Source organism: Pleurodeles waltl, chromosome 4_1 (genome assembly GCF_031143425.1).
Source record: "Pleurodeles waltl isolate 20211129_DDA chromosome 4_1, aPleWal1.hap1.20221129, whole genome shotgun sequence".
Lineage (NCBI taxonomy): Eukaryota > Metazoa > Chordata > Amphibia > Caudata > Salamandridae > Pleurodeles > Pleurodeles waltl.
In genome coordinates this window covers 154,537,039-154,561,052 of record NC_090442.1, presented here as the reverse complement: position 1 = coordinate 154,561,052, position 24,014 = coordinate 154,537,039, and the positions used below count along the sequence as shown (strand labels likewise).

General features: G+C 42.8%; 1 protein-coding gene across 1 annotated transcript in view; it reads right to left on the bottom strand.

Annotated features, from left to right (window-relative positions):
- Positions 1-24,014, bottom strand: part of LOC138287141 (solute carrier family 23 member 1-like) — a 343,235-nt gene that overhangs the window by 248,825 nt on the left and 70,396 nt on the right. The window contains exon 3 of the mRNA XM_069227499.1: positions 16,314-16,470. Coding sequence (XP_069083600.1) covers positions 16,314-16,470 — 157 coding nt within the window. The remainder of the gene's footprint in view (positions 1-16,313; positions 16,471-24,014) is intronic.

Genomic DNA, 24,014 nt, shown 5'->3' with positions numbered 1-24,014 from the left:
CGGGCTTGGCTACGGGGGGGGGGACTCCTCAAGCCCACTCCCCACCCCCTGTCTGAAGGGTGACAATGAGCCACCAAGCAGAGTCATTGCTGCAAGTGCCGTAATGAGCACAAATATTCATTCATAACACTAAAGTGTTTTGATGTGCTTAAGGCAGCCGGGAGAGCCTGAGCAAAGTACCATAAGGCCTGCTAAAGCCAGGGGTTTTAAAAGTGGCAATATGGAATGCTGCTCAAATCGCTAAAAACCTGGTTATTCAGAGTCTAACCTCCCCGTTGGTTCGTGTGGATCCGTTTTAGCGCCGGGAGGCATCCGGGTAGCTACACGCTCCAAAAATATACTAAACTAAACTAAATTGCTAATGAGCCAGCTGGCAACATCAATAAACAAGGTGGAGTAAGAGAAGAAGAAACGGGCATGGAGTGGGTGGGGAGGGGGGAAGAAACAGACATGAGAGCTAGTCAAAACACGAACACTCCCCTGAAATGCAGTTTCCGAATTAAAAGAGAGCCCCTGGGGTTGACACTAAAAGAAGGCAAGTGGAAGGCGACAAGTACTGGGGCACTGCTCCTTAGGGCTGAACTAACAACAAAAGGGAGGGTCAAAAAACAAACAGTAACCACTTGGAAGCAAGGGTTTTTAAAGGACACATTAACAACCAACTAATAAGTAAGAGGCAGGCTGTAATAACAACATGACTTGATACAGTGCAAGCACCGTCTAGCTTGACATAAAAATATATATAAGGGGGCAGGATTGGGGGGGGGGTCCCAAAGGAACCTGCCCCTTGGTTTGTTGGCCACAAAATGGGCAATAAGTTGTGGCTGCCATTATAGGACTCTGAGGCTTTGGCCACAATAAAATGCACTGTAGTAAAATCCTGTTTTGAGGCTCACAAAAAGGAACATCTACATTAAAAAGTATGCACTGCACAGATTTGAAACCTTTTAACTTTTGAGGACCCCTGTGAATCATTATTGAAATCTGGGGACCCCTACTGAGTCACCATTAGAAGCAGGAGACCCCCAGCAATTTCATTGATTAAACCTAAAAACAATACACAAAAATACAAAAAGTATACACCAAACGAATGCTCAAGTATTGAAATATTTCACTTAATTCACAATTGAACATAGGAAATGTTTTAAATTTTTCAATTTTGCTTTTCAGGGCCCCCAATGGCACTGGGGCAATGGCCATAATCAGGGGACCCTGGTCCCGTGTGCTGGCCATTGGGGTGGTGGACATGGCTCCTGTCTTAGAAAAGAACAGAAGTCATGCCCACCACTCCAATGGCCAGCACAGGGGACCAGGGTCTCCCGATTATGGCCATTGCCCCAGTGCCATGTACAGGGCCCATTTCAGGGCCCCCAATGGCACTTAAAAAAAAAGAAATATATATATATGTATATATATATATATATATATATATATACTTACCTGTAATTACCTATACTTACCTGGGATGGGGTCCCCCATCCTCCGATGTCCCTCTGGTGTGGGTGGGGGTGTCCCTGGGACCTGGGGAGGGCACCTGTGGGCTTATTCCATGGTGTCCCACTATGGAAATAGGCCCACAGATCCCCTAACACCTGCCCTGACCCAGGGTTTAAATTATGGTGCAAAGAAAGCTTTGCACCATTTTTTGACCCCTCCCTCCCCCGTGTGTGATTTTTGCATGGGAGGATAAATAAGGCGCTAGGGCCTTAGAGTCATTTTTTTGCCCGGGAACGCCTACCTTGCATCTCATTGACGCAAGGTAGTTTTCTGCAGGCAAAAATTGACTTTAACTCCAATATTTTGGTGCTAGACATGTCTAGCGCCAAAATATAAATATGGAGTTAAGTGTGCGCCGGATATGCGTAAAAAAAATTACACAAATCCAGCGCAAACAGAGTATAAATATGTCCCTTAGAGTACAACTGGAAGCTGCTGACTCTGAAGTGGTGGAATGGAAGTTAGATAACTTTCAATTTGACAGATCTAAAATTACTTTCTATCAGGAAATCCCAACTCTGAAGCTTTAAAAATGCAGAGCGCTCTGCAGCATCATGGGTTTCCTAACAGCCAACAAAATGCCTTACAAATGAGTTGCATATTCAGAATCATATTTGACTAGAACAAGCAGCTGTTTCAGAGTTGAATTTCCATAGGAAAGCTAAGGATATACAGGGAACTGAGGAGGAGGCCTGAGGAACAGATGAGATTGCCAGAGTACTGGTTCGACCTTCTACGCTGTGACAAATGGATGAGAATTTCACATAAAAATACTTCCCCTAAACCCTCACCGGAGGTCATATGGAGAGAACAGAAAGCAGCCAATCACCAGGCAAAGGTGGATGCTTATCCTGGGGGACACCAAGATTACTCTTAACTCATCTGTAGTAGTCAGTAACTCACAGAAGGTGGACCCATGTTTGATGGGTGCCAGTGTTTCTATAATGTGGAGAGAGGTAGAGAGGCTGAAGGGCTAGAGCGGGAGGATTGTCAGTTTAGTTGCACAGCAGTCTTGTAAGGGTTTTAGGTATGTTTCAGATAAGTAGGTTTGTTTAAGTGTGAAGAGTCATAAGTTAGTGAGGGGTGCAAACTGAGCTGTTAGAAGATAAAGCAAGGATTTGTTTGGCAAAGGCAATTTCACATAGCATCAAGACCATAACACTGATCGACCATGTGAAACAACAATTTGTAAAATCACAGTGACTAGGGCCCTGAAAATTAACTCCTTTAACGCTAAGGAATTGAATGCTCCAGTCAAGAGCCTGATGACATTACACCTGGTTTGGAAGAAGACATTTGCCTGCTTAAAGAGACACACCTAGGGCATAAGGTGCAAGAGGCTATGCTCCCTGTCTTTTCCCACTCATTTTTTGCTTCTGCTGAGAGTTCAGGTTCACATGCAGAATTCTGTATAACTGACTTAGAGGCAGATAAAGCAGGCAGATGGCTACTGTTAACCAGCTTCTTGAGAGGAAGAGTTTTATGTATTGTATCAATTTACCCACCCATCTCAGGTCAAGAACCCTATACAGGCGTCTCTCTCATTAGACAGTAGGCTGTTAATAGCAGACGATGATTGGAATCTAGTTGCGGAGGAGAAAAAGGACAAGACTGGACAAAGGCTTAAGGGGTGACAGTCCTATCAGAGAAGGGAGTGCAATGACTGGATGACATAGGTCTCATGGCATTTGGATGTCACATAATCCTACTCAAATAGACTATTTGCCCTACTCAGCCACTCAAAGGTCACACACAAGGTTGGATATGTATTCTTTAATCACACTTTCCAACATATGGTGCAAGAGATGCAACACAGGAACATCTCAATTTCTGGTTACTGCCCAGTAATATACCAAGTAAAGTGGGACATGCGTACCAAGACACAAAAACGTATATAGTGACTGAGGAATATCCTGCTCCATGACCCTGTCTAGATGGCAGTAGCGAAGGAGCAACTACCTCCAGTTCAACAACTTAGGAGACAGCAGCATAGCAGTGATATGGGGAACTATTAAAGTTGTAATTAGCAGGGGTCTGAAAGCTGCAAAAGCCAGGATGAAGAAAATCAAAGAGAAGATGATGACAAAAATTCAAGAGGAACTAAAGACAACAGAGGACCAACACAAAAAAGTCACTGTTGCAACAGCTATAGCATAAGGTCTTGAGTATACATGCTCAACATACACAATATGACCTCACTAAAGCAGAGTACTCTCTGATCAAGTTAAGACAAATATTTTATGAGAGTTGTAATAATGCAGGGAGGCTACTGACATCAAGGCTTAAAGCAAAACATGGACACAGAGACGCATTTGCCAACGAGAAGATCTAGAGGCTGCTGTGGACATAGACATAACAGAATTATTTTTCTGGTTTTATCAACATATATATAATTGGAAATGGTGACAGCTCCAAAGTACGGCCAGAGCCTCATGTTCGATTTGTGAATAGTGCTGCTCTAACGGACTGAGCGCTCCAACACACATACGCCACTAGGGCCAGTTCTCCGCACTTCTGATGTTGGCACAAGACAGCCCCAAGTTCAGTGGGACTAGCATCAACTGACACCTCTGCTGGCTTTACGGGTTCTAAATACACCGGTGTAGTGTCTGCAGTCAGGGCCTCCTTCGTGAACCAGAACACTTCTGCTTGCTCTGAACCCCAGGACCATGGAGGGTCCTGAAAGGGGCAGTAAGCGTTGTGAGATTCCGAATAAACCTCCCACAATAATTCACCATGCCCAAGGAGCTATCCACTTCTGTTACATGAGATGAAGCGCTTAGGGGCCTTATGTCCCTCACCTTCATGGAGCCTGAGCCACATTTTTGGCCAAATACTGATATCCCAAAAATCTGACAGTTTGCGTGGAACTCACACTTGGCCAGGTGCAACGTTAAACCAGTCTTATAACCTCTGTAGCACTTTATTTAAACACTGATAATGCTCCTCTAAGGTGACAGCATGGATCAAGATACTGTCGTTTACATTGAACACACCAGGCATGCCATCCAGAACTTTGTGGATCACATTTTCAAACACCTCTGTGGCGCTGGAGATGCTAGTGTTTAGCCACTTATACCAGCATAGTCCCACGTTTGAGAAGGTGGCAATAAATCTAGACTCCAGGATTTACCCGGAGTGCAGGTCAATCTTTGGCGTCACCACAGGTGGTGACACCCTTGGCGTAGGTCCTTCTACCACTTTTATGATATCCGCTTCCTCTGATTTCTTTAGTTCCTCTTCCACTTTTGGGCAAAGGTGGATGCCATCCTTCTGTTTTGCAGGGCCATAAGCTGGATCGTAGAATCGATGTGGATGTGCATTTGCTGGCCTTTGAGCCCCCCTTTTCCTTTTAACAAATCGGGGAAGCTGTCAAAGAACTGAGTTTGGCTAAATGGATATAGAAAGCAAACTATTTCAGATTCGGTTCTTGTGTGATTTGGCAGCTGAGAAGCATACCATCCATTTTGATTGACATACATTTTGCTTATCAATGCCTGTCCTTGATGTTCCAGGTTCATTGCAAAGACTACGGCCAATGATAGCGACTTATCGTGGCCATAAGCATACACTCAATTGTGTGGGTGTTAACTTTGTAAGGTCTTCTAGCTTTCCAAATACACTCCTGGCCACTATATTGAGTGATGCTGCAGTGTTAATCACAGCTGTGACAGGGTTGTGGCAGAACAGGATCCTGCATATCGGGAGAGATGCCCAGTTCGGACTCTTTGGATGTAGAGGGTGCCCAAAATACACAACCTCTTTGGTGTCATCATCGATGTCAGGGACTTTGTGATTAGGGTTGCACACAACCAGAGTTCTCACACTGGGCTTTGAACTGTTGGGTGGGGCGGGTGTGGACTAGCACATCTTTGCAAAATGTCTGTCTTTCCAGCAGGCAACACACTTCTTTCCAAATGTGCTGGAAGTCCTTTTGATGTGGCATCACAATGCCTAAACTCACTATCTTCCAAGCAGTGCGTTGCTGGCACCTCTTTACTTCTTCTCTTCTGCCGCCTTCACCACCCCGTTGACATATTCGAAGCCCGAGCCCTGGACAACTCTTTGAAGCATCCCAGTATGAGGATGTCCGGTAATGATTTTCCAGGTTCTTCGATGATTGATTTGTGTACCTTGGCGAAGTACCCTCCTTAATTATTTGTGTTTGGAATTCCTCTGCATAGTTGCTAACTTTCAGATTGCTTATGTGTGACATTTTGATGGTTTGTTTGTAATGAGAAACATTCTACTGCCTAGTTTGTGACACACTGAGTGGCACTTTCTTCCCAGTAAAACTAGGCAACGAAGTCCAAATAAAAAGCTAAATATCACAAATTACCACCTTTTAAATAATGGGAAGCACTAGCCTGACTATGTGTTCCACACTAACACTATTAACACCCATCAGAACTAGTCTGACCTAACCCAGTGCATCCAAAATCCATTGACAGCATCAGAAACAGGTAGCCCAATCCAGAGCGTTCAAACCCTACACACTTCCAGCAGGTCTACTCCTGCTCAATGCACTCGGAACCAGTCGTGGCTCATGTGAAGCAGAAGGGGCGGGGGTGGCGCGTGACGGGGGGATTAAATTAAATTAAAAATAATTTAACATTAAAAAAAAAAAAACAATTACTTTACTGCTGCATGCCGCTCCACTCCTCTGTCTCCTTCTTGCAGGCAGGCACAGGCTCCCAGCCTGCTCTGCGCCAATCCTGACGCTGCTTAGAGCAGCATTAGGATTGGCTGGGAACACCCAATATTGCTGGGCTGGAGAGAGCCCTGTGCGCCTGTGTGTTTGGCTGGCCTGAGAAGAACACACATGTGCTCATTGCTCGTCACCCCCATGGCCCTGCCCCTTTCCCCAAAAAATGATAATAAACACAGTTTGCCACTGCTATCAGGGGAGCGACGCTCCTCTGCCCTAATGGAGGAGCCGCCGCTGCTCAGACCCTTTACAACCATTAGAGCCAGTCCATCCACTTCAAAGCAATACACACCCATTCACATTCACCAGAAAACAGTGTGGCCCTGCCAAGTCCATTCTAGCTCAATTAACCACAACAGAACCAGGCTGATCCTGTCCAGTCCGATCTAATAGCCTCATTCAGACAGAACAAGCCTGGTCTTCTCAAGTCCTATCCCCAAACTGAACAGGCCAAGCCAGTGCAGTGTGTTCAAACACCATAAATATTCATACAACTCTGCCAGAACGAGCCCCTCTAGCTGCACGTACATCCATCCAATAGGGTTGCTAACTGGCAGTTTTTTTATTGGCCTGACCAGTTTATAAATGTCTCAGCACAAAAATGAAAAAAATGCACTTAAAGCCGGTATTTTAACCTCATATGAGTGCATATTGTAAACTTCAAACACAAGAGTAGAGCACTTTTAAGATGATTTCTGGAGGTGCTTTGATGCGCCGTGGGAAAGCAGTGTTAAAAATGAATACTGACTATTTTGTATAAAGTCCGTTTTATCATGTATGGGCCTTCGCAGAATTTTAAAAGATGGTTCAGCGGGAAAGGTGGTGACGCTATTCGCCCGTCCCACTCCACTTTGACCCATTCCCACAGCACATCTTACCAGTGACAAGCGTTGCCCCAGCAACTTACTGCCGGCATCACAGCCAGGATGTCTCCATCGGGCCGGGCGGGGCTGAGGGGGAGCCTCGGTGCTCTGCAGTGGTGAATATTGCAGAGTGCATGGCCTGCCTTGCTTCGGCCTGCAGGGCGATCCGTTGCTGCTGCAGGTTCTGGGCCCTGGACTTTCAAGGACATTGGTGCATACACACAGCCATGCGTGCCCAGGAATGGAGTGAGGGCAGGTGACGGTGCTGCCGGACTGCCCAGCAAGCAAACAACACGCGCCGCTCAAATCATAGCCGATGGTCTGTAAAGGTTTAGGTGATACTAATTAAACTAATAGTCCTGCCGCCCCTTCAGTTAGCACCTATGGGCCCTCGAATCCTTAAATTCACGTGTCTGCAGCCTGCGTGTTTACGTTTACGGTGGACAGCGCAGACGTAGTCCACATTCTTGGCAGGCTCTTCTCAGGGGCTGCAGCTTTTATTTTTTTTTATTTTTTAAGCACAATGAGTGTCACAACAATCCATCTGGGTCCAGGCCGCTTCACAGCAACTAGGCATCGCTCTACACACGGGTCCGTCTATTTTTTGCCGAGGCACAAGCGCACGGAAAGCTCTAGCTGGGTAAGTTATTATTCCACAGAGCAGCACGAACGCCTCACGCCCCACTGTTAGGAGCTACTAATTATGCATGACTAAGCATTTTAGTGAGGTGATGCGAACACCAGCACTTAAATGCGTGAGTCTCACCCCTGATACGTGGTACTTGGCAGGGCTGCTTCTGGCTCATCTCTGAAGGTGCAGGTGTTTACCAGGTCCTTGCGTCGCATGTAGAACGTGCTTATAGACTTGTCAGCCTCTTGCTTTGCCATTTAGCATCCTAACTTAAACCTGCCATGCTAATTCCAACAGAATACCACTTTCACCACCCCACCATCAGAGTTGCTGGCTGGCTAACACAATTCCCCCAAAAAAGACAAAAGACAGTCAGCACCAAGGTCGGCAGCTCAGGCTGTTACTCCACATAGGGTGACCACCCGTCCGTAAATTTCACGGACTGTCCGTAATTTCACCCTGCTGTCCGCTGTCCGTGATGAAAGCTTTAACGGACGACATTTGTCCGTAATTTTAGCCTTTCACCTAAAGGGCTATGGAGGCAGGGCGAAATTACGGGCAGATCAGTTTCCCCCACTGGACTGGAAGGCAGGGAGTCTCCTGTGTTCTGAGGGAGGGGCAGACAGATAAGAATCAGACCTTCTTGCCAGGGGGTCTTCTTCCCTAAAGACATGCAAATGTGCCCAACTGGTAAATCTGCAAATACAAAAGGGCTTGAAAACCTGCATTGACTTTACTAAAAGGAGTCACTTGAAGTTTTCTGGTGGCAAAGATATTTATTTTAGAGAGGTATTGTAATGGTGTTCCAAGGTGAGCTGTGGAGTGTGTGGTTTTAATGGAGTGTTATACATTTTTTTAGTACTAGGTATAAACTGTATATTATTCAAATCTGTATTACAGAAGCACTTTTTTTTTATTTAACCAAAATGTATTTGCGCATTTTGTAGCAGCCTTTATAATGATGCAATTGTATTTTTCACAGTTCTTTCAGGTACTTCGGTACCTCATAGTACTAATAAACATTGGCAAAGCAATAGGTCTCATCTACGAAAGAGTTATTGGCTTTGCTAATGTGTTTTAGCCATTGGGCATGTTATACACCAGAGTAGCTGCTGTTCAGCCTGGCTTAAAGTTAGTGGCATAGTGGTGTGGAGTGGAGTAGAGTAGCATAGGAGCAGTGGCGTAGAGCCCAGTGGTGCAAAGTACAGTGCAGTGGGGTACAGTGCAATTGTTTAGAGTGCGTTAGCGTAGAGTGCAGTGGTTTAGAGTGCAGTGGCATGGAGTAGCGTGGGACAGAGTAGAGAGGCATAGAGTGCAGTGGAGTAGAGTGGCATACATTAGAGTGGCAGAGAGAGCAGTAGCATAGAGTGGTGCAGTGGCATAGATTGCAGAGTAGACTCACGATGCAGGGAGTGCAGTGGCGTAGTGTAGAGTGGTGCAGATTAGAGCAAAGTGCTGTAGAGTGGAGTGATGCAGAGTAGAGTGGCATAGAGTGCAGTGGCATAGAATGCAGTAGTACATAGTACATTGGTGTATAGTACAGTGGTGGAGAGTGCAACGCTGCAGAGTAGAGTGTCAGTGCAGTGATGTAGAGTGGAGTAGAGTGGCACAGAGAGCAGTGGCGTAGAGTACAGTGGTACAGAATAGAGGGCAGTGGAGTACAGAACAGTTGTTTAGAGTGCATTGGCGCAGAGTGCAGTGGCATAGAGTGGCATGGGGTAGAGTTACATAGAGTGCAGTGAAGTAGAGTGGCATACAAAAGAGTAGCAGAGTGCAGTAATGCATAGTGGTGCAGTGTCATAGAGTGCAGAGTAGACTCATGTGGCATAGCGTGCAGTGGTGTAGAGTGGTGCAGAGTGGAGTATTGTAGAGTGGTGTAGAGTAGAGTATAGTGCCTAGAGTGCAGTGGCATAGCGTAGAGTGGTGTAGAGCGCAGAGTTGCAGAGTAGAGTGTCAGTGTAGTGGTGTAGAGTGGTACAGAGAACAGTGGCGTAGAGTACAGTGGTGCAGAGTAAAGGGCAGTGGCATACAGTGCAGTTGTTTAGAGTGCACTGGTGTAGAGTGCAGTTTCATATAGTGGCATTGGGCAGAGTAGAGTGGCATAGAATGCAGTGGAATAGAGTATATTGGTGCAGAATGCAGTAGTACAGAGCAGAGTGGTGTAGAGTATAGTGGCGCTAGTGCAGTGTTGCAGAGTGTCAGCTTGCAGTGGTGTAGAGTGCATTGAACTACAGTACAGTACAGTACAGTGGTCAGAGTGGTATAGAGTACAGTGGCGTAGAATAGATTGTTTCAGAGTAGAGTGCAGTTGCATAGAGTGGAGAGGTGCAGGGAGAGTGCAGTGGAATAGAATGCAGTGGCACAGAGTGCAGTGGCATAAAGTAGATTATTTCACAGTAGAGTGAGGTGGCTTAGAGTGGAGAGGTGCAGGTTATAGTGGAGTTGCATAAAATGGCATAGAGTGTGATGGCATAGAGTAAAGTAGTGTAGAGTGCCGTGGCATAGAGTACAGAGGTGCAGAGTAGATTAGAGTGATGTACAGTGTGTTGATGTAGAGTGCAGGGGCATAGAGTTGAGTGTTACAGAGTAAAGTGCATTAGCATAGAGTGTATTAGCTTAGAGTGCAGTGGTGTACAGAGCAGTGTTGCAGAGTGGCAGAGAGTGGAGTTGTGCGGATTAGATTGGTGTTGCCTAGACTGGAGTGGTATGGCGTGCAGACAAGCAGAGCGCCGTGGTGTAGAGAGGCATAAAGTGCAGTGGCATAGAGTAGAGTGGTACAGAGGAGAGTAGAGAGGCATAGTGTGAAGTAGCATAGAGTGCAGTGGCATAATGTGGAGTGGTTCCGAATGGAGAAGAGTGCAGTGGCATGGAGTGGAGTAAAGTAGAGTGATACAGAGTAGGGTGCAGTGGCATGTAGTGGTGCAGAGCAAAGTGGAGTGCAGTATGGATGATATGCTAACACACTGCCATTACAGACAACACATGTTTGATTGAAATGACCATTACATTTGCACAGATATACAGTTTTTCAAATAAAACTATGCTGTGCACAGACGATGATGTGTGGAAATTGCATCACCTAATGCAATGATTTGTTTTAATCATGTAAATCATGTTTCCAGCACAGTTCAGAATTAACAAAAATGTGCTTGATTTGTACTTCTAATTCAGATATATTCTGAAGTTTATTTAAATGTTGTCATGTGATAGAAAAAACTCTTTCTTAACCCCAGTATCCAGCAAGATTGTCGCATAAATCCTCTCACTTTGAAGTCAGAGAAAGGAAAGTAAACACTAAATTCCCACCGAAGACAGAGCCTGACATTTGACTTTGTTCTTTGAATGCACAGCAAATATGATAAGATAAGAACAAGATTTACAGGCCTGTTTACAGAAAGGGAGCACTCGGCAGGATACTGTAAATAAGGTTTTGGCAAGGGAAGGGACAAATTCAAGCTGCATAGCCTAAAACAAATAAAGCCAGCAAATTGAAAGCAACAAATTGTGAGTTACAAAACACAAGGTCAATGGCAAACAAAGGGCAGAATGCATTCACAAGGAAGCACTATGAATTTACTTAAAAGGACAGCTGTGGGGTACTTTGTGGGGAAAGTCCAGTATTTTAGTCCATATCTTGCAGAGGTTTGGCTACATCAACCACCCAGGTAGTATGACGAGAAGACCTGGAATGGTTTCCATGTTTCATTCCATCAGTTTGCCACCATTTCCTATGGTACAGAGCTTCTGGCACACCTCTTGTAGGGTTAGTGCTAGGTGGCAGACATGAAATAGGGCATTTAATGATTATTTAAGGTGGTTGTAAGTAAGGAGTTGACCGGGGTGAAGATGGTAGTCTGCCACAAGGGTTTGGAAATTTAGTAGCTCACTGTTCAGAAACAAAGTCCCCAATTTTAAGACACCTGCAACATGCCACTGATGGAGTTGCTCTGAGCACAGCCATCCTGTGCGAGTGGGAAGGCTTAGCAAAGGTAGTGCAGGAGCATAGGACGAGCAGGGGAAGGTTTGCAAAATAATACTATCATTGGGGTAGCACACCATCTTCACTAGTGCCACGTGGCCTTTACAGAAAGCAGAAGAGAAGACCAAAAAGCAAACTGGGCTTGGAGGGATGGTTCGCTCTGCCGAGATTTTCATCCTGGAAATCAGTGTAAGAATGGTAGATATTAATCACTAGGTATCAAAAGGTAACTGGTTCCCAGTCCAATCTGAGATCTAATTGTATATGAAGGTGAAAACAGTGCCATATGTTAAAGAAACACTAATTAAACTTTAACATTTCTAAATTTTGTTTGTGCAATTTCCATCCCAAATATTTCAAAGATTCTATGTGTACTTGACACTTAGAGATAATCCAGATCTCTAGTTTGGCTTTTGCTCAATTTCAAAACCATATAAAGACATGGACAAAGCGGGCAATTGCCTTGCACAACCTTGCAAGGGGTCTGGCCCCTGCTCACCCTTCAAAAGCACTAACAGCAGACCATTGCACCAGAAGAGTTTGCCAAGGTGGATGGGTGTTGCTTGTTCAACCACTTACAGTGCCCCTTCTGTTTCGCTCCTGTGTGCAGAGACAACTCCCCAGGTACCCAATACCTTCGAATAGTCTTGGTGGACCCATCTTGTCTGATTTTAGGAATTGTCCCACCTTGTTCTTCTCTTCTTTATTCATCCAGTTTTTAGCAACAACCCTTTGAATTACTTGCCGTGGATCTCCCATTTGATCTCAACTTCATCCTCCTCTTTTATTATCTTTGATTGGTAGTCCGGGCTCCCATTTCTGAGATAAATGTAGAGTGCCATTCATACACTCTAGTGCAGTGAGACTACAGACAAGTTATGGGTACATCACATCCTGACATTAGGTGTGAGACTGTCGCCCACACCATCTGCCCTGCCTCTTTAAAAGAAAATTAGGTTGAAAGTCCATGGGCGGTTGGGGTAAGCCAGATGTTTTTGTTCAATTTGTTTAAACTAGAATAAGGTTAATTACCTTAAAGTGTCCCAAACTGTTTGCCAGGGGTTTTAAAATGTTCAGAAACATAATCAAAATGTTGCTGTTACTTTCTCTTCAGGAAAGATCGGGTAGATTTGGGTAGGGGTGATGGCCGTGCCACAGTACTGAGGGGCATTCATTTACTACTGAACAAGGACGTAATGTGACACCTCAATGTAGCATACCAGGAGGCAATGACAAAAGGTCCACAGTGAATAAATAGTGCTATGTTAAAAAAGAGTAAATAAATGCACTGACAACATAGTGAGGCATGGCCTCTCTTGCGTGTGTCTGTAAAACTGACGTTTGTTCTTGAATTTTTGTCCTGAATTTTGACCCTTTGTCCTGAATTTTTGTCCTGAATTTTGACCCTTTGTCCTGAATTTTTAACAGTCCTGTCCAGAATTTGCCTCAATGCCAGGTGGTCACCCTAACTCCACATCATTGCCTCTACCAGAGCTTAATTTGTGCCTGTTGTTTCCGGTGCTGAGCACCGGCACTTATTGTTGAGGGCCGGCGCTTATTCTTCGTCCCAAGCATTTGCTGCGGGCAAAAGACACATATGGGAAAGACAGAGGAAGAGAAAAACGAAAAAGCGTCACAACGGGAGAGAGCAAAAAGCTGCAAAAGTGAGCTGAAGTGGCAGTAGGGGTCTTTAAATTGAATGAAGAGGCCCGAAATTGCTTCAGGATTACGATGCCTCAGTATTCCGTGTTCCCACATTTAATTGCAGCAGCCACATGTTTAAGAGGAGAGCTTTGAGCACCGGCACCTTTTATTTACAAATTAAGCACTGGCCTCTAGCAACATCCATGACATTAATAAAGCAGTTTGCGCCTCCTTCGCTCACTAGTAGGCACTGATAATGAAGCGAGCCCATACACATAAAGTGTGCAATGGTTTTAACGTCGGGAACTACAAAAGGATTTTTCGTTCTGTGTACACTAAGGGAAATGCTAATACGTGTGCACCACTGTGTGCATTCGATTTGGAAAACTAGGTTTGAGAAGTAGTTAATGGGAGCCATTAAATTCTGCATGGTTAGCTTTAATTTGTGCGTTATTTGCATGGCCACAAACGTATAATTTTGTTAAAAAATGAAAACTAGCCACAATGGGACAATATTTAATGAGGGCATTACTGTAGACTGGGTCTTAAAACTGGGGGCTGGCCCCACTAGGGGGGCCTCAAGTGATGGGGGCGGGGGGGTTGGCACCAGGTTCTGACCAAAAGAAGCGTTGTGCAGTTAACAGTGCTTTGTTTTAAGCAGAACAGGAATTATTTCATTTTTTAAAAGGTAACTGAACTTAACTGCAAAGTTTAAATAATCTTAGACATATTTAAAGATTGTCAATTTATTAGAATAATTATGAAAAATTTTGAGAGGGGCCCGATGATTTATTTTTTCCACCTGTGGTGACACAGCATTAAAAAGTTTGAAAACCACTGCTGTAGGTGAATTTCTGGTGCTTTAAAGCCCTACGATCAGACTGCCATACGAGCTGCCCTCTCCAATCCACTGCACGTGCATTTAACACCTCAGACTAAAACTGCCAAATCTTGCTTCAAACATAGCCACATTTTATTTCATTGACTGCTTTGCTACAAATCTCCCAAAATATCCAAATACCGAAAAGAGGTGTGTAACATGTAAAATAAAGCATGTTGTGTGATGTTTTTCGAAAAATAAAGATTTTACGAGCTATCGTATTCATCCATATGTGTGTGAATGTTTAAGTCAATTAGACCATACTACCTTTACCTACACAATCCACGTGTTCTATGTACATGATAAACTTGTGGGCATGCTGTTTAGCTGTGTCATTGTTGATTGGTGGTAAACGGTGCCCACGGGTCTGTCTGGGTCAAGAAGATGCCTTCTTTGCACACTCCCTCCTCTCAACGTGGTGCACCAGCGTCCACCATAAACAACGCTGTCAGAAGCGCCACCGAGGCAAGGCCCGCCTGACCTACCAACAAGTGTAATAGCTGAACAATGTACCAGATTACTGTTTGTGGATGCAGGGGCGGGCTCGGTGCATGCACCGGGGCACACCTGGCGGCGTGTACAGCGCGGTGCTCGGCTGCTCCTGTGCACACTGTCAGCACGTTAATATACTGTCTATGGATGGGACGGGCTCAGTGCATGCACCTGGGCCCACATGGCGGCACGTACCGCGCGGTGCACCACTGCTCCTGTCCACAATGTCTGCTGTTACTTCAATGTTTATGGACGGGTTGCACTCGGTGCGTGAATCGGAGCACACATGGCGCCATGTACAGCATGGTGCGCCGCTGATTCTGTTCACACTGCCCGTTATTATACTGTTTATGGACGGGGCGGGCTCGGTGCATGCACTGGGGCCCACTTGGCAGCGTGTACAGCGTAGTGCACCACTGCTCCTGTTCACAGTGTCTGCGCTTTAGTATACTGTTTATGGACGGGGCGGGCTCGGTGCATGCACTGGGGCACACTTGGCGGCGTGTACAGCGCGGTGCACGGCTGCTCCTGTTCACACTGCCTGCGGTTACCTCACTGTTTATGGACAACGGGTTGGGCGTGGTGCCACAAAAAATGACTCTGATTAGGTAACTGTGAACAATGTGACCAGTGCTATAATACCGCTGATCGAGTTCACGCTGTTATGCCTGTTCGCGCAGTGAGCGCCATGGCCGCCATGCAGCACGAAATGGAGAGACAAAAGAAAAAAAAGTAGTTCCTCACGCTGAAGTATATTGCCAATCGTGCAATAATCCATTAAACACAGGCAGTCTGCAAGGGTGACAAAAACAGCCTCAAGGCGGGACAAACGTAAAGCATTTACCAATGACATCAAGTTATTTTTGAAAGGCAAGCCCAGGAACAAATGAAAGTGATGGGTGTGAAATGGGCGGGGTCAAAAGCCCACAAAACCAACAACAAGTCAAAGCGCTTGCATGCTCAACCTAAAAAAATGGTGCCCCTGCCCAAAGTCAGTGCCAGGTATGATGGCACCGGTAGGACCGCCCTAGAGCCGGCCTTGTGCCTGAAGCGCCTAGAAGACAATAAAAACTTAAATTTGTGACTACATAAATTTCAACATACTGGCAGAATTTTATATTTCAAATCCTATTTGCGGGGCTAAAATTCCTGCAGTCTTAATTCTGTGAATCATGATGAGTCATTTGCCCTCACCAATTTGTGTATCTAAACAGAACTTAGGGTCCAAACCAAATTGCTTTAAATGTTTCTGCTAATTTCCATTGAAAATAATTGTCCAATATATCATTTTGGCCCTATGGTGATGCACCCTGTTGCACTATATCATGTAACGTCATTAATTCAGGCTAAATATCTTTTAGGGAAACTGAATGCAACAAGAGTAGTGTGAATCCCTATCAAGAGCCGCATGTTGGAATATTTTTTACAAAAATCATTGATCATTTTCCATCCCATGACAGACTTCCAGTTGGATAGCTTACAATATCTTTGAAAAATAAGAAATGTAACTATGTAAAACCAGAAAGTCTATGTGCACCCCTTTTGTGATAAAAAATATACCTGTTAAAGTGTGAAAACTACACGTAAAGTAAAGGTCAAGAGAGTTGATAAGACCATACCTGGATAAGGGAAGCGGAACCATGGCGCCTCAGAGACAGCCTTTTTTTTCACGTCGGTCCGAGCCAAGTACCCGTAGCTCTTAGGGTCTGAAGGAAGAGCATTGGTCACTGTTAAGATGTAACATACGAGCCAAGAGCTGCAGATTCCCAGAAGCATCTGTCCAATCAGAAATAAGAAATACATTAGCACAACATCACCCAAGCCTGTGGCACAAGTTTAATCAAGTTTAGGCTGGTTAACTGCATCCAGGACAGATCTTCTGCAAGGACCATCATGTTTTGGAGATTAAACTGCCTTATCAATTATAGAGAGTAGCCACGGAGATTATGTATTTACTTATATAGGTATGCATTTATCCATTTATTTATTAAATGGTTTCATAGAGCACAATCCTTACGCCTAAGGGAGTACAATACATTGAAAGTGAGACAGTGTAAGTGAAAAACACCCATGACAGTAGACCCATGTAGTTTGCACAAAGGAAGGTAGAAAAACCAACTTCACATATGTTAGCAAAGTTCTATGGTTGGGAGACAAAAACAAAAATATCTTACAGTTATTTATCAATCCAGAAGGAGACCCATTCACTCAGATCATCAAGCACAGACATGTAAAGGGGATGGGTATGGTCACCTTAGAGAGAAAATAAGAAAGACTGGAGAAAAAAGAGAAATTGAGTGAATAGATAGAAGAGCAAACAGAGACAGAACATTGAGGATGGGAGACACCATATCCAACAAATTACATCATGCGCCACCCTATCCCACCACACTAATTACCTCCAAACCACACCTCTCAGCACCACACTGCACCAAAGCATACACTACTACATTTAACCAAACCCTGCAACTCCACACCGTTTCAATCAACATTGATTTCCATACATTACACACTCTGTCATAGCACCACACATAGCCAACACATCATCCAACACTATACCGCCACAATACACTTTGCAATGCCATATTTTGCTAGGATTATAGGTAGGACCACCAGCTATAGACAATGTAGGAAGACATACCCATCAGCCTCACTGCTCAAGAAAAGTGTGAGTGCTCAAAAGAAAACAAAGTAATTGACACATACATTCTATCAATTGGAGCAACACTCTTTACACAGCCTTGCACTATGATGAAAGGTGAGCCAGAATGTCTCGCGTAGGATTTGTACATGAGGCAGTACCCCCTAGTACCAATTTCTATGTGCAGAGAACAGCATTGAGTCAAACATGTATGATGTATGCTTTAGGTTAGAGCACATGTTACACATAGGTCCATTAGGCACTATTTGCTGCTTCACCGTTTGCTTATACCTGGTTTTACTTGATGTTAGGATTTGGTGCAAACAAAATCACGCTACTGTAGTAGTTGTGGCTTTATGCCAAACCTCACGGTTTTTGCTCTCTCCCACCACAGACACATCTTCTTTGCATAATTTAACATGATATTGGTGCAAAGTAATTTTGGTGCTGCACAAGTGTCCACTTTTGATGCAAAATAATTTTTATGATTGAAAGTTGATTGTCGTTCCTGTTTGCACCACTTTGTGTCACTTTTCTTTGTGTGCACCCCACCGCAAGCCTTTATTAAATGAAACCATAGATTTCTGTGATGATAAGCCACAACTATATCACTTGTACCAGTAGCGCAAAGCACATTGAGGCTATTTCAGGATCATTTGTAGTGTTTACAAACCCCCAAAATAAAATAAATAGAAAAATACTTGTATTTGCTTGTGCATCAGTATGTATTGTTGGCACTCATTCGAGTAAGATGAAACACTAAAGTAATTTACTTCACCCAGTAAATACCTGTTCCCAGGAATGAGTTATTTACAGAGTGCAGGAATTACCTTTGAATATAAGTTTGCCAGGGAAAAAATAAAAAGAGGTGCTTACCGCACACATGTCCGCTTATATAAGTGGACGGCGGTGTGTACTGCAAAACACAAAGGGGCATATTTAAAGAAGCTTGCACCACTGTTGCTTCATTTGTTTTTTATACATTGGCAGCTCATTCTCTGCTCCATAGTGCCCTATGTTTACAAAACGGTGCATTGGGCCCAATGCGTCCGTTTTTGATGGCCTGCATCAAAGAATACCTGAGCTATAACTGACTGTGCCACACTGTTTACAATGTATGCAGGGTAGGCGTTCCTTCATTAAAACTCACTTAGGACTTACGCAGTGATAGTGACATGTTTTCCAATGTGTGACCCATCTTTGAGATGCGTCACTTTTAGCCTTGAATGTGTCAAAATTCCTATGCCTCTGTAACCCAGGCATAGGAAATGACGCAGTGAGTTTTTAATAGGAATCTGACCAACTGAAGTCACTTTACACACAGTAATGACTTATAAAATCACATCTCCTCAACCAGCAGTAGGCCTACACATGTAACAATCATATAGTAGGACACCTTGACCAACCTAGGACCTGGCACTTGAGATACCATGGAAAAGGCAGGCCAGGATTGTCACATCTCCATATAGAAATGAGTCCCGAAGTCCAGCCAAGCGTACTCCAAAGCACAACAGTAACTACACACATTAGGTAGGTAACACATTATTTGCCACTTTACAATACACTACATACTTGCATCCACTCACAGGACAGTGTCACTCAATATGTCACACATACTGTACATCCAAGACCAATGTAATAGAGTAAAAGGTGAGTTTTCCACCATTCCATACTCTATTACATTGGTCCCCACACATAAGGCTACTTGCGTCAGTCAGAACTGACACATCACCTTTGTGTTTTTGTTGCATTGCTGAAGTTGTGCTAGTTTTAAGCCCAACTTCAGCAATGCATCACTTTTTGGGAGAATACATTGTGGCATCCTTCCCTCGGATGAGTCAGTATTTCTGACGCATTCTTGGGACCCTTTGAATCATGGGCTTGTCATTTATAGGTGAGCATATATGTTAGATTGTTACAGACAGAAAGCATATGTGTGAAAGTGTTGCAGCAAAGCAGGGTATGTTTTTCTAGTCTTTGAGGTGAAAATGGGCTCTCCATGCACCTATTTAGCATTAATGTGAATGCATTACCCTCAAACTTTAGGAATGGCAGTTGAATCTCAGACAGAGATTATGGTTATTTTATTGTGTGGGTATGATTTAGCTTTTTATAATATACTGAATTTCAGTAAAATATCAAAATTGAATGCCCATTTAAAGAAACTTAATAAATTCCACCCCGGATTGGATATAAAATGACATTCAATTGGATGGGAGGGTAATACTTTGACCAATACACATTTTTATCTGTACAGAGTGCAAGTGTGTACAGAAGCATTGATATCTGAATATGTGCCTGACTTAAATGTGGCTGCACTTAAGACATGAACTGCCCTAACATAATTCATCCATGACACCCCATTGCTAATGGCACTGCAAGACTCACATCAGCCATTATGATTGTATTTCTGTGCAGCCACGAATAAGAAGCAACAAGAACATGGCTAAGAACCACCAGTATGATTCACACTTGCAATAGATTTGGTATGAATACCTCAGTTTATTTATTTCAAAACCTTGTACCATTACGACAGGACAACTTCCAATACAAAACAACACGCAATATTATATAAAATTTATGAACATCAGTAAATTATCTAATTAATATTAAAATAGCATCTAAAACCTGCACATCTAAATCTCATTTAAACATTGCTTTACCTATTTGTTGCAAGGTTTAAGTCCCATTATTTCTTAACTATTTTCTAAATGTCATTACTAGCCGTGGTGTATGTATTATTAAAAATAAGTTTGTCATTTTTATTGACTCTTCTTTGTGGTTGGAGAAGGGGAAACAGCCTTTACAATGTGGCCATTAACACACATTACATTTACCACACATTCATTACAATGCATGTGTCTTTACCATGCATGTCTTTACAACACAATTTTTTACCATGAATATGCCTTTACAACGAAAATGTATTATGCAGTCAAGTGTGTATGTATATATATATATATATATATATACACTTAAAAAAACAAAGGTTACAGGGATGTTATAGGTAGGCTCACATTTTAAAAGTACAAAACCATAGAAATTCAGCTGTTATAGTTAGAGTTATTTCAAGTAACTATAACTTGTGCCCTAATGTAACTATAACCCGGGCCCTAGCCATGCACAATTTTCTCATCAATAATGTTACTGCAAATGTTACAGTGATATTATCAATGATGTCATAGAAGATGTCATTAGTGATGTAATATCTGGGGTAATTAGCAGTGCATTGCGAGGGCACGAGTATGACCCCCCTCATTTTGTTCCTTTCTAAATTAAATGTTTTCAGTTTTACCATTTTGATTCAATCAAGATGGCTTCAGGAGCGCGGAACATTTGTCATAAGTAAGACTATTAGCGCTTTACTTGTTCTTTAGAACACTCTGGTAGGCTTCAGTAGAACACAAGGGAATCAAGTAACTGGATGCTCCTGTTGGAAGGTCATGTTTTACTCAAAATGTCAGACTTCATTCTCATATGGCTGAGGAAGATCGTGTGAATGTATAGAAAATATGCTCTCCTTTTAGCTTTTCCTTTATGGGAAACTCATGAGAAACTGTTTTCTCTCAAACATGATTCAGGAAATCCCAGTAGAATATTTTCACAGGGTTTTCAAAGGGCAAAATCACCTTAGCAACAAATTATTTATATCGTAACCAAAATCTGTTATCACCCTTTATATGTTTCCCCTTTTTTGTGATCCTCAAAACCTGCCATTCACTATAATGCATTTCAATGGGGTGCTATCATGTATATTGGTCCCAAGGTGGCTGTCATCATTTTTTTGTTGAAGTTCTGATAGCCAATCAAATCTCACCATGAGATATGTGCTTAGGCTCCGCCCAGATATACAAATTTGAATTTTCTTTAATATCTCAAAAACTACTGAATGGATTTACACCAAATGACAAAATATTGTTCTTTCTGGACCAAGAGCTACCCTTTTGCCAAATTTGGTGTAATTCCATCCAGCGGTTCAGGCTGTATTCCTATTAAAAAACCCTATGGTAATTAACATAGAGAAAACACGTTTTGGGATCCCCCTTTATCTCGTTCCCCCCCCTTGAAAGATCCGCCCCAAAAATTTTCAGACCGCAGCTCAATTGAGCGTCACATTTTTTGGGAACATTTTGTAAGATTCATCAAACGGTGCCAAAGAGATAGGCAAGTAAAAAACACAAGGTCCTAACTATAACTACCTAGTGGCGATATGTATTCATATTGTAAAGAATGTGTACGGACTGAGATGTACGAGCTGCTAAAGACTTAGACCCTGATTTATACTTTTTAGTTTAGCACCGGCTTGCACCAGCCGGGCACCATATTTATGGAATGGTGCAAGCCGGTGCAAAGGGTAAGCCAACGTAAAAACAAATGATGTTAGCCGGGTGGGGCTGGCGGTATAGAAGAAGGGGGGTTTGCACCAAAAAATGATGCTAGGCAGGTTAGAGTAAAAAAAAAAGATTCTAACCTGTCTAACGTCATTTTCTGACGCAAAACCATCCATACTACAAGACTACTTACCTGGGATGGGGTCCCCCATCCTCGGATGTCCATCTGGTGTGGGTGGGGGTGTCCCTGGGGCGGGCACCTAAAGGATTATTCCATGGTGTTCCACCATGGAAATAGGCCCACAGGTCCCCTAACACCTGCCCTGATTCAGGCGTTAACAAATGGTGCAAAGAAAGCTTTTTTGACCCCTCCCCCCGTGCGTGATTTTTGCACGGGAGGATAAATAAGGCGCTAAGGCCTTAGAGTAATTTTTTGCCCGGGAACGCCTACCTTACATCTCGTTGACGCAAGGTTGTTTTCCGCAGGCAAAAAATGACGTTAACTCCAATATTTTTGCACTAGACATGTCTAGCACCAAAATATAAATATGGAGTTAAGTTTGTGCCGGATTTGCATTAAAAAAAATGACGCAAATCCAGCGCAAACAGAGTATAAATATGCCCCTATGAGTCGAAACGCGTGGTGGAGTCTAATGTAATGCTGCTTGAGAAATAAATGGTGATTGCCTACATAACCTCCAGGAGTGCAGCATTGGTTTGGTTTTGCATGTAATTAATTTAGGTTATGGTTTGAACTCACACGCTGGCACCAACCATTAGAGCGTGTCGCTTTGCAGACCATATGGATATATATATATATAGAGAGAGAGAGAGAGAAAGATAGATAGATATAAACAGGTTATATATATAACCTGTTGCAGATCATATGTATATATGTATATATATATATATATATATATATATATATATATATATATATATATATATATATATTTATATAGAGAGAAATAGATATATATAAACAGGTTTTATATATATATATTATATTATTATGGGGGTTATTACAAGTTTGGAGGCGGTGTTAATCCATCCCAAATGTGACGGATATACCACCAGGCGTATTACAAGTTCCATAGGATATAATGGACTCGTAATACGGCTGGTGGTATATCCGTCACTTTACCGTCACTTTTGGGACGGATTAACACCTCCTCCAAAGTTGTAATAACCCCCTATATATATATATATATATATATATATATATATATATATATATATATAGATAGATAGAAGATATATATATATATATATATATATATATATATATATATATATATATATATATCTATATCTATCTATCTATCTATAGATAGATAGATAGATAGATAGATAGATAGATATAAACAGGTGTCCTCCTTGAGTCGTTACTGCCTGGCACAACTACATCTCCAAGGCCCAGAGCGACTTTCAAAAAGAAAGGCAGCACAGCCAGGTGCAATTTGTCCTTTTTATTGCATTTAATGAAACTGTGCGAGCGGTGCCATCCAAAAAAACATGGTGTTGTGTTTCGGCCATAGCCTTCAACTGGCCATGAAACCCATAAAGGGTAAGTGTACTTGAAAAGAAGCTGACCACCCGCCCCACCCCCCAACCCCCCCCCCCATTAATAGAAACGGATGGAGCATAGTTTAGGTTACATATAACTCTCCTCCCTTAAAGGCACAGTGTACACTATATGAAAATCACAGTACTATTAATGCAGAGCATTGTCAGTTCCAAAATGGTCATTGCTGCTATTAATAAATGTGCTGCATCTCAGCATAATAAAGTGACTAGTACCAATGTAAACAAATGACAGTAACAGTACTTTTGATTCTGCATACAAAACCATAGTCATTGTTGCCAATGATACTTTTATTATATTTCAATATCAGAAAGTGACTAGTAACAGTAACAGTACTCTTAAATCTTAGTGCAAAACACTGTCATTTATAAAATTATCTTTGCTGCCAATTATATTGTTGCCCCACATTGTATAGTATAGTGCCCAGTGCTGTTATAGATTCATATAAGTAACAGTACTCTTGGTTCATAATGATTTTCAATACATGTCACTTGTTGGCAGACCAACATCTAAAGCTATATTGCATAATAATGTTAAGCTCTTATTGTCAAAAGTGTACACCTGCAGTCTTTGGGGGTTCACAAATAATGCATGAAAATACTCAGTCTACTCCTAGAATTTGTTTTTCACAAATAGTGCATGAAAAACAACAGTTTGCTTTCAGAGAATTCCACATAGTATAACAATTTGGGCTGATTTTGTATGGATTATTGAAAGTGACTGTGCATCCAAGAGTGATGGTCATCTTACTTGATCAAACAGT